This window comes from Pteronotus mesoamericanus, unplaced genomic scaffold (assembly GCF_021234165.1).
Source record: "Pteronotus mesoamericanus isolate MK-2021 breed Mesoamerican mustached bat unplaced genomic scaffold, CSHL_Meso_final scaffold_651, whole genome shotgun sequence".
Lineage (NCBI taxonomy): Eukaryota > Metazoa > Chordata > Mammalia > Chiroptera > Mormoopidae > Pteronotus > Pteronotus mesoamericanus.
Genome location: NW_026555325.1, coordinates 27560223 through 27581173, shown reverse-complemented (window position 1 = coordinate 27581173; position 20951 = coordinate 27560223). Strand labels below are relative to the sequence as shown.

The 20951-nt window shown below is 37.3% G+C and overlaps 1 protein-coding gene across 1 annotated transcript in view; it reads right to left on the bottom strand.

Annotated features, from left to right (window-relative positions):
* The window catches only part of CSRNP3 (cysteine and serine rich nuclear protein 3), a 188243-nt gene that overhangs the window by 3417 nt on the left and 163875 nt on the right, over positions 1–20951 (bottom strand). Inside the window, exons 5-6 of the mRNA XM_054562418.1 lie at positions 15984–16243; positions 59–355 (exon numbers count right to left, since the gene is read on the bottom strand). Of these exons, the coding sequence (XP_054418393.1) occupies positions 59–355; positions 15984–16243 (557 nt within the window). The remainder of the gene's footprint in view (positions 1–58; positions 356–15983; positions 16244–20951) is intronic.

The following is a 20951-nucleotide window of genomic DNA, read 5'->3' as shown; positions in this document are numbered from 1 at the left end:
CTTTAAGGGGTGGTGTATTATCTCTTGTCTTTGGATTCCCTGAAATGCAAATCCTTACCTGACACTTGATGCCTGCTAGGCTGCAGGTGCATGTTTCTGGATCACAGAACACGCGGCAGTCACAGCCGCAGTCCTCTCGCGATAGGCGGATGGCTCGCAGCTCGTGCTTTTCTTCCACATCAATCTTTTTCACTCCAGAGGCCCGCAGCAGTGCCCTCCGTTTTTTCGTTGGCAGGGGTTGTAGGAAGAAGTACTCATCTACCTCTGTGTTGTCTAAATCAATATCATCATCAGAAATGTCATCCACTGTAAGAGTGCCAGCTTCTTCAGATTCCACTGTGCCATTCTTGGTCATCTAGAAATACAAAGCAGCAAATAAGAGAATTTGCATGTGCAGGACCTAACATCCTTACTTTTATATTTGATAAGAATAAAACTATTATATAACATCATGTCTCCATAATCAATATATGCCCGTGGGTCACATCATTTCTATTTATTTTTCTCTTTAAAAAAGTCACAGGGAGGAAAATGAAGGCATCAAAATGATAGGCTTTTAAATGCATGGGTAACAGAAGACTATTAATTGGATCTCTTAGCCTCCTAATGTTAGAGCTAGAGTTGTTAGAGGTTTCAGCCAGTGCAATGTGAAAAAGACCAAAGGTTACAGATGCCCATCAGTGGAAGCTATTTTTAGACTTAGTTCGTGATGAGCAGCTCTGATGTTGGAATAAATGTGTCCTTGTTCAGAGTTGATAGCATCTTAGTGGGAGCCCTTGCCACCTAAATCAGCAAACACATTGTCTTTGAAATAACCACCCTGCCTTTTTGTATCCAGCAAAAGCATGTACTAGGGTATAAAGTTGTGCTGCATTGTGCTATTGGGATTACAAACACGGTTACCCTACAGAACATTGCAAACATGAGGGCCTGATATGAAGCAATCAGTCAGGTCAGTGTGCTCTCAGTAAGACAAGGAGCAGAGGGCTGTGCTGGGAGGATCTTGCCAGTGGGCCAATGAAACAATCAACTCAGCCCTCAAAGGAGTTCACATGAACTCGTGCCCAAAGCAATACCTTCCTCATTATAGCTCATGTGGACAAATATTTCTCATACACCCATAACTATTCTGCTTCTATTTATATTTCTTTTCTAAATTAATTTCATCCATCAATAAACCTTGAATTATCATTTCACTGCTTAGTAAACCCTGAACCAGTATTTTACTTCTTACTGTTACACCGCAACATATTGCTTCCTTCATAAAAAAGCACTTAGAAACAGATTCTTTTTCTGAATAAGAGCAAGAAATGTATTCTGAGGAGCCATACAGGATTAACTGCAAAAACTCTGTAAGGGATCATTAAAAAAAGGTTCTAAATACAGAAGCTTTTTTGATTCCTTAATTTTAAAATTGATTCATAAATGTCATTAATTGTAATTAGTACCATGCTTTTGATCTTAACAATGGCTCAGTCATCCCACAGTTAAAATAGTCTGGTGATATCAGACATAATTCTCTAAACTGCATAGGAAAGGTTCAACATTTAGATAAGAATATTAGTTATTGATCCGAAATCCCAAACTGGATTACTCTGAATGGACTGAAGAACAAATAGAAGACTGTTCCTTGCCCTCAAGTAGAGGAAACAACACAGTAGCAAGTGTATATTAAAATATATTCTAAAAGGTCCCTGAGATGTATTTTCAAAAGCTACTGAATTGTATTTTTTGAATATTTCAGAGCTTAAATCTCTATGATTACAAAGGTGTGCACTCCCCTTTATTAGGTTTTGTTTCTTGGTGCCATCCGCAATTTATTTCCTTCCTTGGCATTTTTTTAAAGAGGAATTGGTTAAGCTGTCCTCATGTTTCCAGGATGTCCACTATTAGGATGTTACTTTGATTGGTTGCTGTTACCATTTGTGTTCATTCTTATTTGTAAACAGAAGCATCTTTCCATCTGTAAAGATCTGATTTGCTAAGAAATTCAAGTGTGTAATTGCCTAATACCTACTCAATTCTCTGTGATAGGAAAAGCTGCATTAACAAATTGGAAGTTACCATTCCCATCTTGTCACCTCTGGCATTTAGATTTGTGTTCATTTATTCTTGGCTTGCGTAGGTGAACCTCCCCAAGGTTCTGACTCCACAGCACATGTAGACCAGCCCCACCTTAGTTAGCATGATTCATTTTGATATGTCCTTCCTACTAAATCTCCATGCTCTATAATATTTATATTCCCTTTTGTAACTGGTACCATCACAAAACAACTTCATTTTACATCAACAGGGTTTGATTTAAAAACAAAATGGTTGCTGTCAGACTATACATGAAATCTAAAAGTCAACAATAACAAAAACCCACAAGATTTTAGCACACATTTAAAAACATAAAAATTTTTACGGTATCATGAACAATGAACTAGAACGTAAGAATTTTTTTTAAATTATATCTCACATAAACTATACATGGTTCTTGTTCCAAATACAAGTGTCTTTTGAAATAAAATCTACATTTCTTATTTTCACATACTTAAATTACAACAACGTCCATCGCGTTCTCTAGATCTGGTGCAAAGAAACTAGGAGTCTTCAGAGGTTGCTTCATCTACTTTTGCTGGCTCCTTCACTTCCTGACCCATCTTCATAAGAATATTCATTTTTTACATTTTTCTCCTTTTCCCTCCAACTTTATTGAAATATAACTGACATATAACATTGTGTAAGTTTAAGGTGTAGAATGCGTTGATTTAATACATATATATTGCATACAATTAGCGCTAGAGCAAAACATCCCATAGTTGTGTGTGTGTGTGTGTGTGTGTGTGTGTGTGTGTGTGTGTGGTGAGGTTGTGAGAAGAGTTAAGACTTCTCTTAGCAACTTTAAAGTATATAACACTATAATCGCCCTGCTGTAACTTAGATCTCTGGAACTAATTCTAGCCCCTAGTAACCACCATTTTACCATCCATTCCTACAAGTTCTGCTTTTGGATGCCTCATATGAGATCACATGGTGTTTATCTTTTTCTGTCTGACATATTTTATTAGCATAATATCCTCAAGGTCTATCCATGTTGCAAATGGTGGGATAGCCTTCCTTCTCATGGCTGAATAACATTTCATTATGTGTAACGTAATTTTTCTTCTGACATGTGTGGTGCCTTTCAATGTCTTTACCCTATCTCAAAATAGATTCATTGAATTTTCAGACTTTTGCGCATCAGACGCAGCCTCCTTATCTTATGCATTAATGGGGATCAGATTAATTGTGACCTCCTCAAAACATGCTTAGAGAACATAATTCCTTGACCCCCATTTTCGTATGCTTTTCCCTGTGTCTCACAGATAGATTCCAAGTTTCTGACAGTACCTAATGTAGTGCTGGGGACTCGAAGGTGAAATCCAACACAATATGTCTAAAAACCTTTTCTGTTTATAAAATAAAAGCATACAGAGTAACCAGCACATTCAAAGGAATGCTCTCTTTTGAGACAGCTCTCTTGGAAGGCAACCTGGCACTTGGACCATTTCTAGTTCAGTACTCTTTCCTCCAAATAATGTTGCCTTCCTAATAGCTCAAAGAAAGCTTGCCAAAAAATGAGGTTTAAGGAGATGACCCAGTCATCCTGGCCCTCAAACCTTTTATTCCTGTGTACATATGCTTGGGAAAAAAGAGAGCTTCGAGGTGGGGGTGATAGAGAGGTGGGAAAAACAGATGGGACACAAAAAAATATTAATAACAGTTTTGGAATCTGTGTGCTAGACACTGTTCTGAAGACTTTACCGGCATTAACTCATTTCACATCACAATAATCTCATGAGAAGCATATTATCATTATGTCCATTTAACTGATGAGGATACCGAAGCTTAGGAATGCTAAGTAACTTGCCTAAGATTGCAAGCAGTGAGGATATGCACTATGTCACAACCTAGATATCTGACTCTAAACTTGTGCCCTTCACTGTCATTAAAATTACATACATACACTGTTTTGCTATATTTAATACATATGAATAGTCTGTTATGTTTACATTTTATTAGGTATTAGGTATATCAGTACACAAGACACAAGCTTGATTTCAAGGAACTGGAGTAAAGAGATAAGAAGTCAAGTGATTTCAACCCAGTTCAAAAGGATTTCCTAGCTGATGGTAAACACAGGGCATTTGAAAATATGTAGAAGGGGTACCTAAAGATGAGGTTGGTGGTGGGGTGAGGAGGAAAGACATTCACATCTACGCTTAACTCTGAAAATGGAGTAGCAGTAAGATGAACTAGTGGAGGTAGAAGGCATTCCACATTGAGCAATGATCATTTCAAAGGCCTCAGGCGAGTTACAGCATGAGGCATTTGTTGGCCTCCAGTTTATCCAGATGTCTGGACTTGTATGGGATACCTTCCTCTCTTGGTCCATAAGCAAAGAATAAAAAGCATATAAAGAGCAGACCTTCAGAGAGTACTTTGTCTATTTTATGTCTTAGCCATCTTATAGGTGATAATAACAATTCATGATTTAATTCAACAATCTCTGTCATATTATGTACTTATCCTATATAGGTGTACATTTATTTTTATTGTATGGGAAGGCTATCAAGGTAAAGGGCTCTGGTTTGTGTGTGTGTGCGTGCGCTTATTTTGTTTAATGATGATCCTTAACATGGGACTGTGTAAATTCATCCAGACTCACTCTACAAAAGAAAAAACTGTAACTTTTTTAAACAGATAGAATGGAAACATTAATTTTGCAAATCTGTCTGACATGTGCTGATAAGTATTAGTAAACAGTTCCCAAAGTCCCAAAAAGTAAAGTCTTTGTACATCTAAATACACTTGAGGGATGGGCCACATTACTGTCAGAGTCAGTGAAGTGATTCTGAAACTGTTCTGGGTCAAGTACAAGAGGAGCTCAAATGAAAATAAACTTTCAATCTTTTTTCTCTCATATCATACAGTGAGTGAATTCCACTATAAATTTCAAGGCAATGCTTTGATATCAGGTATTGTGCTCCCTCCAACTTTTTTCTTCTTTCTCAAGAGTAGTGAGGCTACTCAGGGTCTTTCTTGACTATTTACATATTTTTGGAATATTTGTTGTAGATCTGTGAAATATGCCATTGGTATTTTGATAGGAATTGATTTGAGTCTCTAGGTTACTTTGGGTAGTATGGACATTTTAGTGATGTTAATTCTTCCAATCCATGAACACAGTATATGTTTCAATTTTTTTTGTGTTTTCTTCAATTTTTTTCTGCAGTATTCTCTAGTTTTTCAAGTACAGGTCTTTTACCTCCTTGGTAACATTTATTTTTAGATATTTTAATTTTTTTTTTGTGTTGCCATAGTAAATGGGATTTTTTTCTTAGTTTTTCTGTGTGATTGCTCATTGTTGGTATACCAAAATGCAATACAATTCTGAATATTGACTGTATCCTCTTTGCTGAATTCAATTATTAGGTCGAGTAGTTTTTTGGCAAAGACTATAGGGTTTTCTATGTAGACTATCATGTTGTCTGTGAATAACGACAGTTTTACTTCCTTCTTTCCAATTTGGGTGCCTTTCATTTCTCTTCTTGTCTGATTGTTCTAGTTGGGACTTCCAGTACTATGTTGAATAAGAGTATTGAAAGTGGATGACAGCCTTGTCTTGTTCCTGATCTTAAGGAAAACACTTTTATTTCTTGCCTACCGTCATACAAGGCCACTGTAATCAAAACAGTCTGGTACTGGCATAGGAAGAGACACACAGATCAATGGAACAGAATAGAGAGCCCAGAAATAAACCCATGTCTTTATGGTCAGTTAATATTTGACAAAGGGACCATGAGCGTACAATGGAGTAAAGCCAGCCTCTTCAATAAATGGTGCTGGGAGAACTGGACTGGTACATGTGAAAAAATGAATCTAGACCACCAACTTATACCATACACAAGAATAAACTCAAAATGGATAAAAGACTTATATTTAAGTTGTGATACCATAAAAATCCTAGCAGAAAACATAGTAGAATTTCAGATATCTCACATATTTTTGCTGAAATGGCTCCTTGGGCAAGGTAAGTAAATGAAAAAATAAACCAATGGGACTACATCAAATTGAAAAGCTTCTGTACAACTAAAGAAACCAGCTTCAAAATGAAAAGGGAACCCATTGTATGGGAGGACATATTTGCCAATGATACATCAGACATGGGTTTAATCTCCAAAATATATAAAGAACTTTTATGATTGAAAAAAAAGGCAATGCAATTTTTGGTGAATTAACTACATGAAAATAATGTAAAATGATTATGAGAGAGAAACAATACTGAAAACATGGAATGACTAAAGTGCTGAAAATAAAACAAAACCCCACAAAAATAAAAACATTTATTTTTAGTAGTTAAAAGGTATTATTAATAAAATCTCTTAGTTGTTATAGAGTTATTAACACATGTAAAAATTATAATGCAAATAAGAATGTGAAAAAGTAATTTAATCTCACATATACTACTGCCTTTTGTGATGATGATAGTGTTAAGAATGACCCGAATTACCCTATATTGAAAACAAGGCACTGAGCTCCATGCTTTATATGAATTATCTCACCTAATTTTCAAACAATCTTATGAAGTATTCTTTTAATAGTTGAGAATATTGGAGCCTTGAGAAGATAATTTGCCAAAGCCTAGCTACACAGCCAATCAGTAATTGTACTGAGAATCAGGACTACTTGATGCCAAAGCTTGAGCAAGTTGCGCAAGGCCAGTCTGGAGCAAAAACTATTTACTCTATTACTCTATTATTACTCTATTATTCCTTAGAGTAATAGAGAAACTGTTCAAAACGAAGGATAACCAAAGGCAGGAGACAAGTGTGCAGTATGAGCCCCCTTAGAATTAGCTCATTCAGAAATGAAAAGTATGATTCAGACATAGAGAAAAAGAGCTCATGGTGAAGAACACAGGAAGTGAGCTGAAGACATGATCATCTCACCAGTTAGCGTTTCTTTTGGTTACTTAATTTGTGGGCCTGTGGAGATGGCCTTTCTAAGAAGAGATGCCAGAAGAAGCTGGTCCAAGTGACAGCTCTCACTGTCAAACTAGTGTGCTCCTCTTGTTTTCTCAGCTGACTTTTATACATATGCCCTGGCCTGCATTTAGTGAGCATAGTATGCTGCCTAATTCTATAATAATATTTTAGTTTTGGTGTTTGGTTTCATGTATGCATTTCCCATTGTAATGTGAACACAATGAGAATAGAGACATTTGTCTTGCTTACCACTGTATCCTTAGCACCTTGATAATTGCAACTCCCAAAGTAATTGATTAATACCTGTTTTTTGAATGAATTTAAAAATCTTCACCTGAGGATATGTTTATTGATTTTAGAGAGGGAGGAAAGGTGGGTGGAGGGGGGAGAGCAAGAGCATGAGAAAGAAACATATTTTGGTTGACTTCAGGTATGCGCTTCAACTGGTGATCGAACCCACAACCTTTTGGTGTATGAGATGACCCTCCAGTCACCATGCTATACTGCCAGCCACTGTATACTAGGAATCAGAGTTCACATATACATGACAGTTCTGTCATCTAGGGCACCTCCAGTCTGCTAGAGAGATGACCAATTAATAAATATGATATAGTATGGTTAAGTACAAAAAAAATGAGCAAATTACAGAATTAACATGGAGGAAGAAATGATAAAAAAATTAAACAGAAGGGCAGATATAAAGGCACAAAGCAGAATTACCTCCTTCCTATTCTGATTTTATAGTCTCTATCAAGGAGAGAAACCTTCAAACCAGTAATAGGTGAATAGATATGTTAGGAAGGATTTAAAGTAAAGAGGTAGGAGACAGTGAAAGAGTACTCAACTATTTTACGTAAGAATCCCTAGGCCCAGGAAATTTGTTGTAGAGCAATGAAAAAGCTCCAGTCTAATATCTGTCAAAAGTCATGGAGATAGAAATCAAAAGATAATCACAATGAGAGTGAATTGTTTTTTTAATAAAAGAGCTAATTCTAGATGATATCCTAGAAGAGATTATTTAAACAGATGGTCTCTATACACATGAAAAAGAGAAGAGTGACTATTAGAATATTTCTTGGGCTAGGTAGAGAGAATGTCCATATATTAAATTACAGTCCATGGAGAGCCTTAACATATACATATGAAATATAAAAGCCAGATAAAAGATAAAAGTAAGAGTGTGGTGCACAGAGCCCTGACCTCATGGAACACAACTGGAAACCACTGATCTAGTCCTGAGATTCTCAGACAAGATTTCTTACGGTCTGCATATGGGACAACGGAATGTGAACTGATTAATAAGGGTATGGTTGGAAACATGGATTTTCAGTTAGCTGAACAGCTGAAAACGAGTCTAAGTACAGGGACGTTGAGCTCTTGGGCACCACCAGGGAGGTGGGAATGAGGGGTATGGCGCATGCACACCTGTCAGTAGCCGTCCCTGACCTGGCAATGGGTCTCAACAGAGGTTGGGTGCCCTTTCCCCCTCAGGATCACTACTCGGACCGGATATCCTCAACTTGGCCCTGTAATGGGAAGTACAGATTCAAAATCGTGTCTTAGGTGAATACCTAGAAGGCACACTGGATTGCATCCTTAAATTACAAGATCAAGTTTATTTAAATTAAAAAAAATAAACTTTATTGATTGCTCTCAATACATCATGTCCAGGACTAAAGAGGATTCTTGCCCCGGAGTTATTACAAAGTTCGATTTCCTCATATAATAATACACACTTGACTTATCTGGGCTTTGTTTGGCTGCTTATTTTTTGTTTGTTTGTTTGTTTTTACTTACCACCAGCTTAATGTGAACAAACCAATTAATCAAGTTCCTGAAATCTACAGTAACTTTAGTGTATATCCACAGATAGGACAGCCACAACTTGGGACAGGATAATGGAACATTCCTATATGCTGGACAGATGCCATCTAGATCCAGTATCATATTTTGAGATGAATATAAATATACAGCATTATATCCAGGGGAGGGTAACCAGGGCAATAAAGTGTCTGAAAACCATGCCCTGGGAAGATTAGTGAAAAGACCTATGGATATTTAATCCTATAGAACGCAAACACATGGAGCCCATATAATCAATTGTCAAACACTTTTGTGTGTCCAACACTGCTTTAAAACCCTGGGGGTCTGAATAACAGGGACACAATTTAACCTATGTACCTAGAGGGCAGAATTAGTGTCAAAAGTATAATTAGGTGGTAGTAGTTTGGTTCTTGTACAAAACAGTTTTCTTACAATCAAAACTGCATAAATGGAATGGGCTATCTCAAAAAGCAGAGTCTCCAGATATTTTCAATAAAAATCTGGATAGACAAATACTTATTTGTTTATCTAAATACATATATGGGGTATGTATTTGATCTAAGGAATTCCTGGTTTGGTGGTATGAGCTGGATAGATGACCTAGTCACTAAGGTCTCTGGTAAATAAAAGGAAAACATTCATATAATTTGGCTATTCAGTCAAATCTTACAATAGAATTCTTCAGTTCATTAGCTGTTAATTGCAGGTGGCAAATTGAAACCAATTTAATTATGACACAATGAACTGGTGATGTTTGGTTGTTTTGTCACCTTATAAGAATTTTAACAACCAGAATTTTCAATGAGTACTTGGCTAACATATCACCACAAAAGTTACCAGAAAGAATAACATCAACATATAAGACACATAAACTTTTTCCCATACATTCTTTTATCTTCCATTCTGGTTTAAACAAACTGCTTCCTTCAGCAGTGACTAATAAGGCAGATAAATCCAACAGCGTGCTGGTAAATATTTAACAGCTGGATCTTTCTCTTTAAAAAAAAAAAGGGTTCTAACTTGTTGTGTTTGTCAGGTCATATGGTGTAAATAATCCCCCATCATGGAAGATAATAAGCTACCATTGGGAAGACATGCCATGTGCCCAATACACTTTAGTGAGCATCCTTTGCAGCTTCTCTCTAGTATACCACAGGCTGTACCCCACATTTTTGTCAGAAGAATCAGTTCCACCGATTTCAAACTAGAAGACTGAGGCTTATTGCACATGAAGCATCTAAAGATTTGATTATAATGCTTAATTATTCCATTTAAATTAAAATATCAGAAATACTACGAAAGAACATATTCTTAAATGTATTCCATTTGCCCAGGGCTGATGGCCAGTCTCGGTCTCCATCACTTTGGTTAAGCATATCTTCTCTGTACTTGTCAAAACAGGTTGTGCATGTAACATGGCAAGTATTTGGGATATTAAAGTTTTCCATTTGGTGTTGGCTCAGGCCTCCATTTGGGGATGTATTCTGGAAGCAAAGGCAGTACGTATACTCTTCAGTAATTTCTATGGTGTTTAACAGAGAAGTTCTGTAGGGATAAGTGAAGTTAAAAAATATCATGACACTTAGACTTTGAACCATTCAGTAAAGAACTGTAGTGTAAGGAAATGGTTAAAAAGCACATCCAAAAATTTGGAAAGTATAGGTTTGAGAAAATAGCCCATGTCTACCTACCATTTCTCACAATCTCCCGATCCCTTATATCTCCTGGGGCATTTAGGATCTTTACCTTAAGGTTAGTCAAATCACAGAACTGTTGTAGGGATAAAAAGGGCAGGGCTGGGTTGAAAAGGGAGAATTGTAATGTTGCATGGGTAAGTCAGTAAATGAATAAAACCTAGTCATAAATGTAAGATTTGTGGTGAAGAAGATTTAGATAGAGACATTTTAAAGGTTGATGATTAAAGGAAGAATTACCATTTGACAACTCTTTTTATGAGGAAAGAGAGCAAACAACCAGGCATTCTTCAAGGAACACACGCCCAAGAAATTGAGAAGAGTGTATAACCCTGGAAAGCCATGGGAAATGATACCAGATTGGAGATAGCCTTGATCTCAAAAAGGAGAAGAATTAAGGTTGAAAAAACATTGAAAAAGAGAGGCCAGTCGAAGCTGTGAAAGCTAAATTAAATTTCCTAGAACAAGGCAGGAGAATCCAGTAAGATATAACCCAGAGGCAATTGGAAAGCCAAGGCTCTTTGAAATGTACAAATGGCTGCCTAATGCATTTTACAGATACGTGTGAAATGGGAATAAAGGCTAATGTAATTGTTCAACAGCTGGTACAGATGATGAAATCCAAGCACTTCATTTGGAAAAGAGTGTAGTATTAAGATGACCACGTTGATTACTGTGAAGAGTATGACTCAAGTTTGAATGGGCTTGACAGAGAAAAAGAACTATGCTCTGTAATTTAGAAATCTAAAAGTAGTTATTTCTTTTAGGAACAGGTATTTTATTTAATCAGTTTTCTTTATTAATTGTTTTCAGATGACGCTTGGAACAGCAACATCACCAACAATAAGGACACACTTGAATCTCCGAGATAAAAATAAGTTTGTTCTACGAACCTAATTGTACATACGATTTCTTAATGTATCTAGCTCATACTTTAAGAGATGAATTACTAAATAAGAAATTTTACAATGAAAAACTAATTTCTCTTCTTACATTGTTCTCAAAATATTTATTATAAAGAAACATCAAGAAATGTGCATATTTCTTTTTACTAATTTTCCACTATTAAGGACCCATTGGAAGAAGTGCCATTGTACACATTCGGTTCTCTGTTTGGAACCCAGAGAGACACCCTAGAAAGACACAGAGGCACAGGGTAAAAAGAGAAACTTCTCTTTACTCTTTTTGCACAACTGGTTCTCAAATAAGTAGAAGGGAAACTACCCAGTTCCAAGCCCGATGAATTTCCCATGGTGTTTTTATCTGATCTCCATAGTGAGGGCTTTGGAAAGTATTTGTCTTGTCAGATGCTGCCTTCTTTACTGCCTCTCACAGAGGACCACCTGCAGGTAAAACCAAAGTGGCAACGTTTGTTTCCAGCAATCCTGGCTTTCCTCTCTGGGTGTCTTTCGATGACAGTGACCTTCCTGCTGCCCCAATGAAAATAATAAAATCAACTTAGTTACATTTGTTTTGCTACTTACCTCGGAGGGGTTTATATTTCAAAACAAATGCTATTTATATTAAAAGTAAAATTTCAGGTATCAGAGTGAAATTTTTGGACAGCTAATTTTTGATTTTGCGCAGCTAAACATTATACCAGTCGAGTCAATATTTCAAAAACTATAAATGTTAATATGCTAGAGGCACTACAACATAAGGGATCAAACGTAAAAGAAAAAAAAGACAGAACTCATGGACATGGACAACAGTGTTGAAATTGCAGAGGGATGGGAGGCGGGTGGAGGTGAAAGACATTATAGGGGCATAAATGGTAATGAAAAATACAGTAATATATATGTATTATTTCTCTCTCTACATATGTATGTATGTGTGTATATATGTATGTATGTATGCGTGTGTCTATATATATAGACAAGGTCTGTCCAAAAGGTCCCAGGTATGTACTATGAAAAAAATAAGAGATATTTATTGAAGAAGATACAAGATACAAGAAACAATGTACATAGGACAATGTCATATCAATTCCCTTCAAAGTAGGCACCTTGGAACCTCAAAGAGTTCTCCCAGCATCTTTTCTGCTGTTCAAAGACTGCAAAATACTTTACTGGAATTGCCATAAGCTGCCCCATTGTATTTTCCTGAATCTCACTGATGGTTGGTTTGAAACCTCTTCCCTTTCAAAGGTGATTTTAGTTGAGGGAAAAGTTGGAAGTTGCAGGGTGTCAAATCTGGGATGTAGTGGGGTTGAGTCACCTGGGTGATTTGATGTTTTTTCAAAACACTCTGCATGAGATGTGATCCATGAGCAGGCACATTGTCATGATGAAGCTGCCACTCACCAGTTGCTCATAGCTGCGGCCTTCTGAATCATTGGAATAGTTTCCGCAGAGGAATGTTCAAGCTTAATGCAAAATCTGTTGCAGATTCGTTGCTCTACTCGCTCAGTCATTTTGAATGCAATGGCCACATAGTACTCATGCTCACTCAATGGTGTCTACCACCCCCACTGACTAGTACAGTGAAGTTATCATTGTTCAGATATGTGCATTCCAGTCCACTCTCCTTGGCTGCCAGGTTACACCCGTGTCATGCAAACCATACTTGTTATATGAACAATGGATGGATATTTCTGGTATATATAAGTAATACATATATAAGTATATAAGTATATACTTATATATGTATTACTTATATATTTATAAATACATAAAATACATATAAGTTTTCTTCCATTAATTCTCCTCAGGCTTTTTTTTTTTTTTTAATTTATAGGAAACTAGTCCACATTGCTGTATTGCTGTGATCTTTCGTTAGGTTCATGTGACACATGCTTCTGAATACCTGCAGCACATTGAGGCTAAGATCAGATTGCCTCAGAATCCCACTGTCATTTTTGCTTGGTATTCATGTGGAAGAAGCTATGCTATCCAAATAACTTTGCTTATATATTCACCAAAAGAGAAAGCTGTATAGTCTCACTTCTCCACTTACCAATGACAGACCTAGACATGACACCCACTGAGATGATTGCCACTCCAACTTGCAACGCTAAGCACAATGAAAAAGATGAATTGATAATAGAATGCTCTTTTTGCTTCTTTTCTTCTTCAGCTTGTTAAAAAAAAAACGTGTAGAAGTAGCTGAATACAAACTATATAACAGAATAAATCACTGCCTGATATGGAGGAAGGCTCCTGTAGTTGTCTGGATCCCCCTAATACTCAGCACATGTAAAATGTGCTGCAAAGTTCACCACAATAAATCTTTTGGTTTTCAGATAGAATTATAGCTCCCCAGCTGTTAAAAACTTCTGCACACAGTACTAAACCTCAGAAAGGGACAACTCCCTACAGGTACACAGATTGTCTTTCCCAAAGTCTATGGGGGATAATTAATTAATTTTAGAAGAGGAAGTAACAAGATAACATAACCAGTTTTCTGTTAGCGAGCCAGCTTTATAATATCTCTGTGTTTCTTTTTCTTTAGTCATACACATAGTCTCATAATTTACCTATTCCACTGGGTCTTTGTTAGGATAAAATTAAGTAATATTTATAAAATGCCTGGCAAATAAAAATTGCTGAATGAATGGCAGTGCTTACTATTGTTCCCCCAACATTTGAGTTTAAAGAATGGCTTCTCTCTTTGGATAGGGGTATTATTGGGTTGCAGTAGATGAGAAAGGAAGAGGGCAGATCTCAGAAGCAAATCTGAAAATTATTATTATATTAAGCTACACACAAAGCAATCATGAACAACAATAACAATAATAGTGGATTGCTACCAAAAAATCTTAAGGGATTTTCAATGAAATCTGTCAAAAATACCTCCAAAGGAAATGTGAAACATGCTCTAGGTTGACTGTGTCCCACTTAATTTAACTGACTGCCTTTTTCTGCAATTGGGAACAAGGCACATACATAAATTGCAAAATACATGAAAACAAGGTGCTTTGAAACACACATGACACTTATGCCGACTGACTTTATACTGGAAACTGAAGGTACAGGTAACAAAGGTATGTTTATGGTGCTTCAGCTATATAATGAGTAACCCTTTATATTAAGTACTCTGTATGACCTGGAAAGTTTGTTTTCTTTTTCTTTTTTCTTTTTTGTCATTAGATAATTATGGGAGAGCATTTCCTTATGAAATGATAGGTTGATGAATCAATGCAAATATCAAAAGTGCCTTCAGTTGATGAAAGAAGTTTTCTGAGCTGTGTTTCTCTCCACTTAATCTCAAATATGGCAGAATACATATCTCTACCTAGACACCTCCCTGCCATCTCTTTAAGAACTCAAAATCCTCTGAAAATTAGTATGTCCAAGAAAAGTCATCTTCAACTCCTCCCAAACACTCCCAGCCCCCAACCTGCAGCTTTTTCTGCACCCCTTGTCATGTCCTTCTCATAGACAAAGGTATTATCACCTACAACCCATTCACTTTTGTAAGCCAGACATTTAGGGGTCATTCTTTTCCTTCCAAATCCACCCTTGATGATCTTCCAAATCATCAAGGGCTGTGGATTTTACTTCCTAAATTTCCCCCTTTTTCCATCTCTATTCATCTCCCCTACCATCAGTCTAATCTAACTCACTATTGTCTTTTTCCTGGACTATTGCAATAGCCTCTTACCTAGTCTAACTCCACATGCCACCCCCCAACCCTACCCCAACATGGCTCTTTCTCCTCCAGAAACATTCTCTCATCACAGCATGAATGAGCTCACATTATCCCACCACCCCAACCCCAGGCTGAAAACTGTTGGATTATGTCTGATGGCTCAGGATGAAGAGGAAAAAGAAATGCTTTAACATGATCTACAAAGCCCTGTCCCAGCTCCTTCATGTTATTCCGATCTTTCTGCCTCTGCCCCCGCCATCCCAGCCTCTGTGTGCACACCATACTTCCTCCTGCCACAAAGTGGCTCCCTGTCTTCCTGCTACCTGAACCAATCTTGCCAACCCTTCTCACCAAGCTTTCTATTCAGATTTCAGGCCAGTTGTCACTCCTTTGAGGAAACCTTCTTTGACATTTGGATCACATCAATTCTGTTATATGCTTTCATAGCACTTTGCAACTCTCCTTCATAGCACTTGATGAAGCTGTGATCTTATTTTGTCTACATGGTTAATATTTTCTTTCCTATTAATAGGTCCATTCTGGGGAAAAGGGGATCATATCTACTTTGATGCTAGTAAGCCCTAGCCCAAGTATTGGGTCTACAACCTAGCACTGCTCAACAATACACATTTATAGAGAGAATTATGAAAAAACAACGTGAGGTAAATTTTCCACATTGCTTTCAGAGAAGATCCTATACTGTTCTTACTTAAAAAAAAGAAAAAAAAAAAAGCCTCAGCAGGCAGTCTGTTGTGTAAAACACCCAGTTTGGCCTGTGAACATAAATGTGAAAATGGTTAATGCAACCGGATGGAAGAAAGGACGTGGGGTTTGCATAAAGTGAATTTCAAGTGTAGTTTACCTTTAGTTTTAAAGAGTTCAGTTTTTCCTCCCTGAGGTGTTCTCGTAACATCTCCCGGTGGAGCCTTTCCTGTTCTCTGGCAAATTCGCCAAGAGTGTACTGGCGCACGCTGTTGTGGCGGCTGGACATGCCCAGGGTGCTGCCCCCTTGGCTGGGCACGCTCGTGAAGCCTTGCCTCCTGGCGAAGTAGTACACGGTGACACAACTGAAATGCACATTCTTTGTCCTCAGCCGCTTCTCCCTTTTGAGAATGGAGGAAGCTGAAAGAGAAAGAGACGATCGAGTAAATACCGAGAGCAGCAACTTTTAGATGACGCGAAGAATGAGAAACGGCCGCCAGAACCTTTGGTCAATCGTTCCTGACAGGGAGACAGAAAAAATGTCATTATCTCAGAGTAGCACAGATTTCTCTTTCCTTTCTTAGTTCCTTTCCTAGCTGTGCTGGAGGAGACTTTTAAGTCCTATAAATAGCAGTAGTCTAAACAAACTTTCAGGAAAGTTGCCAGTAGTCTATGAATCAGTAGCAGAATTTGATTTTTCATTTCCCCTAACCTCTGAAGTTTTGGTTTTATGGTTTTCAAATGAGTTGCATCATACTATAATCAGAAAAGACACACACTATAAACCTTCACACTTCAGATCTTATTTTTATATGAAGGGCATTTGGCATAAAACATGTGTCTATTTAAAAATTTTAGCCAAAAAGCAAAACAACAACAAAAAAATCCCAAACCAAACCAAACAAAAAGAACAAAGACAAAAACAAAAACATTCACAAAAAAGGCTCACTGGCACTGTTTAGATATTTTTACATCTAAATCTAACAAAGCTTTTATTTGATATGAATCTCATTAACTAGCATCACGGACAGTGGGATTTTAATCTGAGTGTGCATTGAGGTAATTGAAAATGCCATGAGATATTTTATAATTAGTTATAGTGACATCAAGATGCACAGACCATCATGGAAATTTGAGATACTCACTGTAGTTCACAGAAAGAAAGTCACACGTTATAACCAGGACCTTTTAGAGTTGAAACCCATGCTAGATATTATCTAGCCCAGCCCATTTATTTTGCAGTGAAGTCACCCAGGCTTTCCAGAATTTGAGGGATTTCTTTCAGTGGAGTTAGTGGCAAAACTAATCTTAAACCTAAAAGCTCCCAGTCTGGTGCCATATGATAGGATGTTTCTCCATTGGGTAAGGAAAAATACAATGAATTGAATAGAAATATATACAATCATTCTGTTATGGATGAATTGTGACCATCCACCCCCCAAATATGTTGAAGCTCTAACCTTCAGTGCCCTAGAATGTAGCCTTATAACAGAATATGATCTTTACAGAGGTGATCAAGTTAAAGTGAGTTCTTTAGGGTGGGTCTTAATCTAATACGCCTGGTGTCCATGTAAAAAGGGAACATTTGGACACAGACATACACAGACAGATGAAGGAAGGAGAAAGGGAGAAGCCCAAGTGAAGATGGATAGAGATGGGGATTATGCTGCCAAAGCCACGGAACGTCTGGGGCTACCAGAAACGGGAAACAGCCAGGAAAGATCCTGCCCTTACAACTTGCAAAGGGAGCATGGCCCAGCCAATCTTGACTTTGATCTTCTAGTCTTCAGAACTGAGACAAGAAATTTCCGTTGTTCTAAGCCACTGAGTTGGTGGCATTTTGTTACAGCAGCCTTAGAAAGATAATGTACGTGCTCAAATAGGAAAAGAAACAAGAAGAAACAATGAATAGAGAAGAAGTCCCTGGATAGCAAAAAATAATATAAATGAACATTTATGGAGTGCTTCCCAAGTTCTGTATTATGCAAAGAACTTTACATGAATTATCCCATTTTATCCTTACAACTCCTGGGGTTGATGTTACCCATGTCTCCATTCTGAGGAAACCAAGTCATCAAAGGTTAACTAACATGGCCAAGTTCATATAATCAATGATGAAGTTGGGATTTGTTATTTGTGAGCCCAGGATTTTCGACATCATGTCACAGCAAGAGCTGAAGCCACTGTAAGGGAGTTGCACAAGGCTGAGAGATGTCAACTGCTACTGTTTTCAAAGATTCTTTTGATTTGTAAGGAGGTTGTATAAGCAATTAAAAAAAGAGAGACTACAATGTCACTTTGGATTTATATAAGAATCTTTTTCTAAGTGGGTCCAAGGTTTTTTGGTCTCATTCTTCCACTCTGCTCCATAAAATATTCAAGCCAAATATGGAGAGGCTGGCATGATTGATTTCATTTCATAGACTTATTTGTTCAGTAAGTACAGACAGACCAAGGGCCTACTATGTGCCAGGCACTTTCTAGATGATTAGATACACTGGTGAATAAACCAGATGGTGAACCCCGCCCATGAAACTTTCATTTCCAGTGATGAGAAGCTCAGACAGAATGAACAGATTCAGAAGAATACAGAGTGAGAGAAATATGACATTTGGGCAAGAATTTAACTTTCCAACTTCCCCTCCTCCCTACTGTTATACTTCTCAGAGGAGATTTCTGGAAAGCAAATGCTTTCAAACATGTACACAATTCTCCCATTTATAATATTTATGCGTATGGCCACTGCAACATATACTTCTGGCAGCAGAGATAGTTTTCAACTTGGATTTAAGATCTCTGATCTGCTTCATAACTGTATGTTTAAATCATCTCAAAAAAGGAGAAGAATTTGTAAAAATGTAAAAGATCACCATAGAAGGCAATATTTAATAATCTGCTTAGTAATCTGACAACCTCATCTGTCACCCCTTATAGCAGGCTAGCGCTTCTGGTTTTTGGGCGATAACCTTCAACCTTTTACACCCTTGATATCATAAAAATGAAGTCCATAAGCCATTATCTTTCAAGGCCATACATATAAGATAAGAAAAGAAAGATAAGAAAAAATTAATGTACTAATTTAAGATAATTATTGTAAACATCTCTGACAATTTTATTACATATTTCTTCTTAGGCAATTCACAGTACTCTAAATTTCCTTCTTAAAAATTTATTTAGATCTTGTTCCTATATTTTTAGACTATAAGAACTCTTCAACCTTCCACATGAATGTATTGTACTACCATTTCCTAAACATCAGATTATCCTTTCCCAGAAAGTAAGTTTAGGGAGGATTTTCTAACAGGAGAGCAGGTGCCTTTTTACCGGGGCTCTGGCATTGCTAACATTATCAAATTGTGCTAGGATTTGTTGTGCTTCCCACCCCACAGGGTTTATAAGTCAAACCTGCACTTATGCTTGTTTCAGCATTTGCATATTATAAATAGCATTGCAAAAAGAATAACTGAAAAGCCTACAAAATATATTTAGAAGGAAGGTTTTGAAAACTGTAAGACCAACTGTAAGAGCCACGCACACCTCTCCTGATTGAACTGGAACACAGGAATGGGTCTTGTGGGCTCTCTTCTGCCTCCAGGACCCAGTTTGACTAGCATCATAAAATGAAGGCATAAAAAAAGATTCTGTGTTCTTCAAGCCTGGGAAAGACAGACAAATTCACTCAACACATCTGCCTTAGGGAATCCGAAACCTCCCTGATGTACCTATCTAGTAATTTGTGCCCTTTGCAGAACGACTGAACTCAACTTTGTGTCTCTAGAGAGTTTAGTTAGTGTTCAGTTTACTACTGTGAGGTCAAGAGCAAAAAAAACCAAACCAAAACAAAACAAAACAAAAAAATGGGAGGAGAAAGTATCTTTCATCACTGCTTTAAAGAATAATTAGCCTGTTTTTACACATGACACTAATTTTTTTGTGTGTCTTTCAGTCCCTTTTCTTTTGTCCCATTCAGAGTTACCCACCTCCCCTCCCAAAAGCAGAAGCATCTGGTGCAACAGCACTTTATATATACTGCCTAGGACCCAGCTCTTGGGAATACCATTATGGTTACCGCATTAGGGCATATTGATATTACTGTAAAATGCTCATGTATTATGGAGATAATGTTATCTTTATAAATTAAAAAATTGCACAGTGACTATATTATTTTATCTACAGAAGTTATTCTTCCTAAAAAATGCTTTAGAAATGAATGGGAAAGAAAATTGGGAAATTGACTCCTTCACAATGCCAGGGTATGAATTTAACTAGATAAAATAAAATAATCTGTATCATAAACTATATAACAAGTTCACAGGCAGAGTGAATTAAAAATGGAAGCCAAAACTAGAAATGGGACAACTGTGCTTCCAGGACCACTTGGGTGAGCCACTGTTCTGACGACACCAGTACTCTGACTAATCTGATCCCACAGAGGACGGGGTGTATCAGGTTATCAGAGCTGAATTACATCAGGCTCTATGAAAATTCAACTGATTTCGCTCCATTTCCACATTCATAATCCAACCTGTTCATATAAGTTGGAATACCCTTCAAGTCAATAAGGCTAATGACTTGACTCATCAATTTTATTTTTTCCTGAAAATAACCAAATGTGTTTCACATTTATACTTTAGCCATTAGTGAATGTGGTTAGTGTATATCATGTCATCTGAAACTGCCTTCTCTGCACGTATAGCGACCGGCATGGACCTGGGACTGTCAAGTTGAAGACCGGATTCCAGGCCATTGATTCCACCGCAGCGCCGCCACCCCGGAGCTCATGCTGGCACAGCACAGCAATTACCCTTAGTGCAGACTTGCTCCTTTTTGTGCCCATAACTATCAGTGAAGCCCTGGTATAACTGGAAAGGAAGAGAGCAGTAAACAAAGCCAAATATTTTGGCACTAAATCTGGCACATGAAAATTGAGAGTTCATGATCCAGTATGATGTTAAATAGGGGGAAATTATTATGGAAAATATTAATTCTACTGTTTGGGGTCTAAAGTCAATAGTATACTCCCCTCTCCTATGCATTATATGCAAAAGGAAAATATCAGATGATTTGTAAGTCCATATTTTGAGTTTATTTTTCATTTATCTAGGAGAAATTTAGTAGAAGCAAAGTG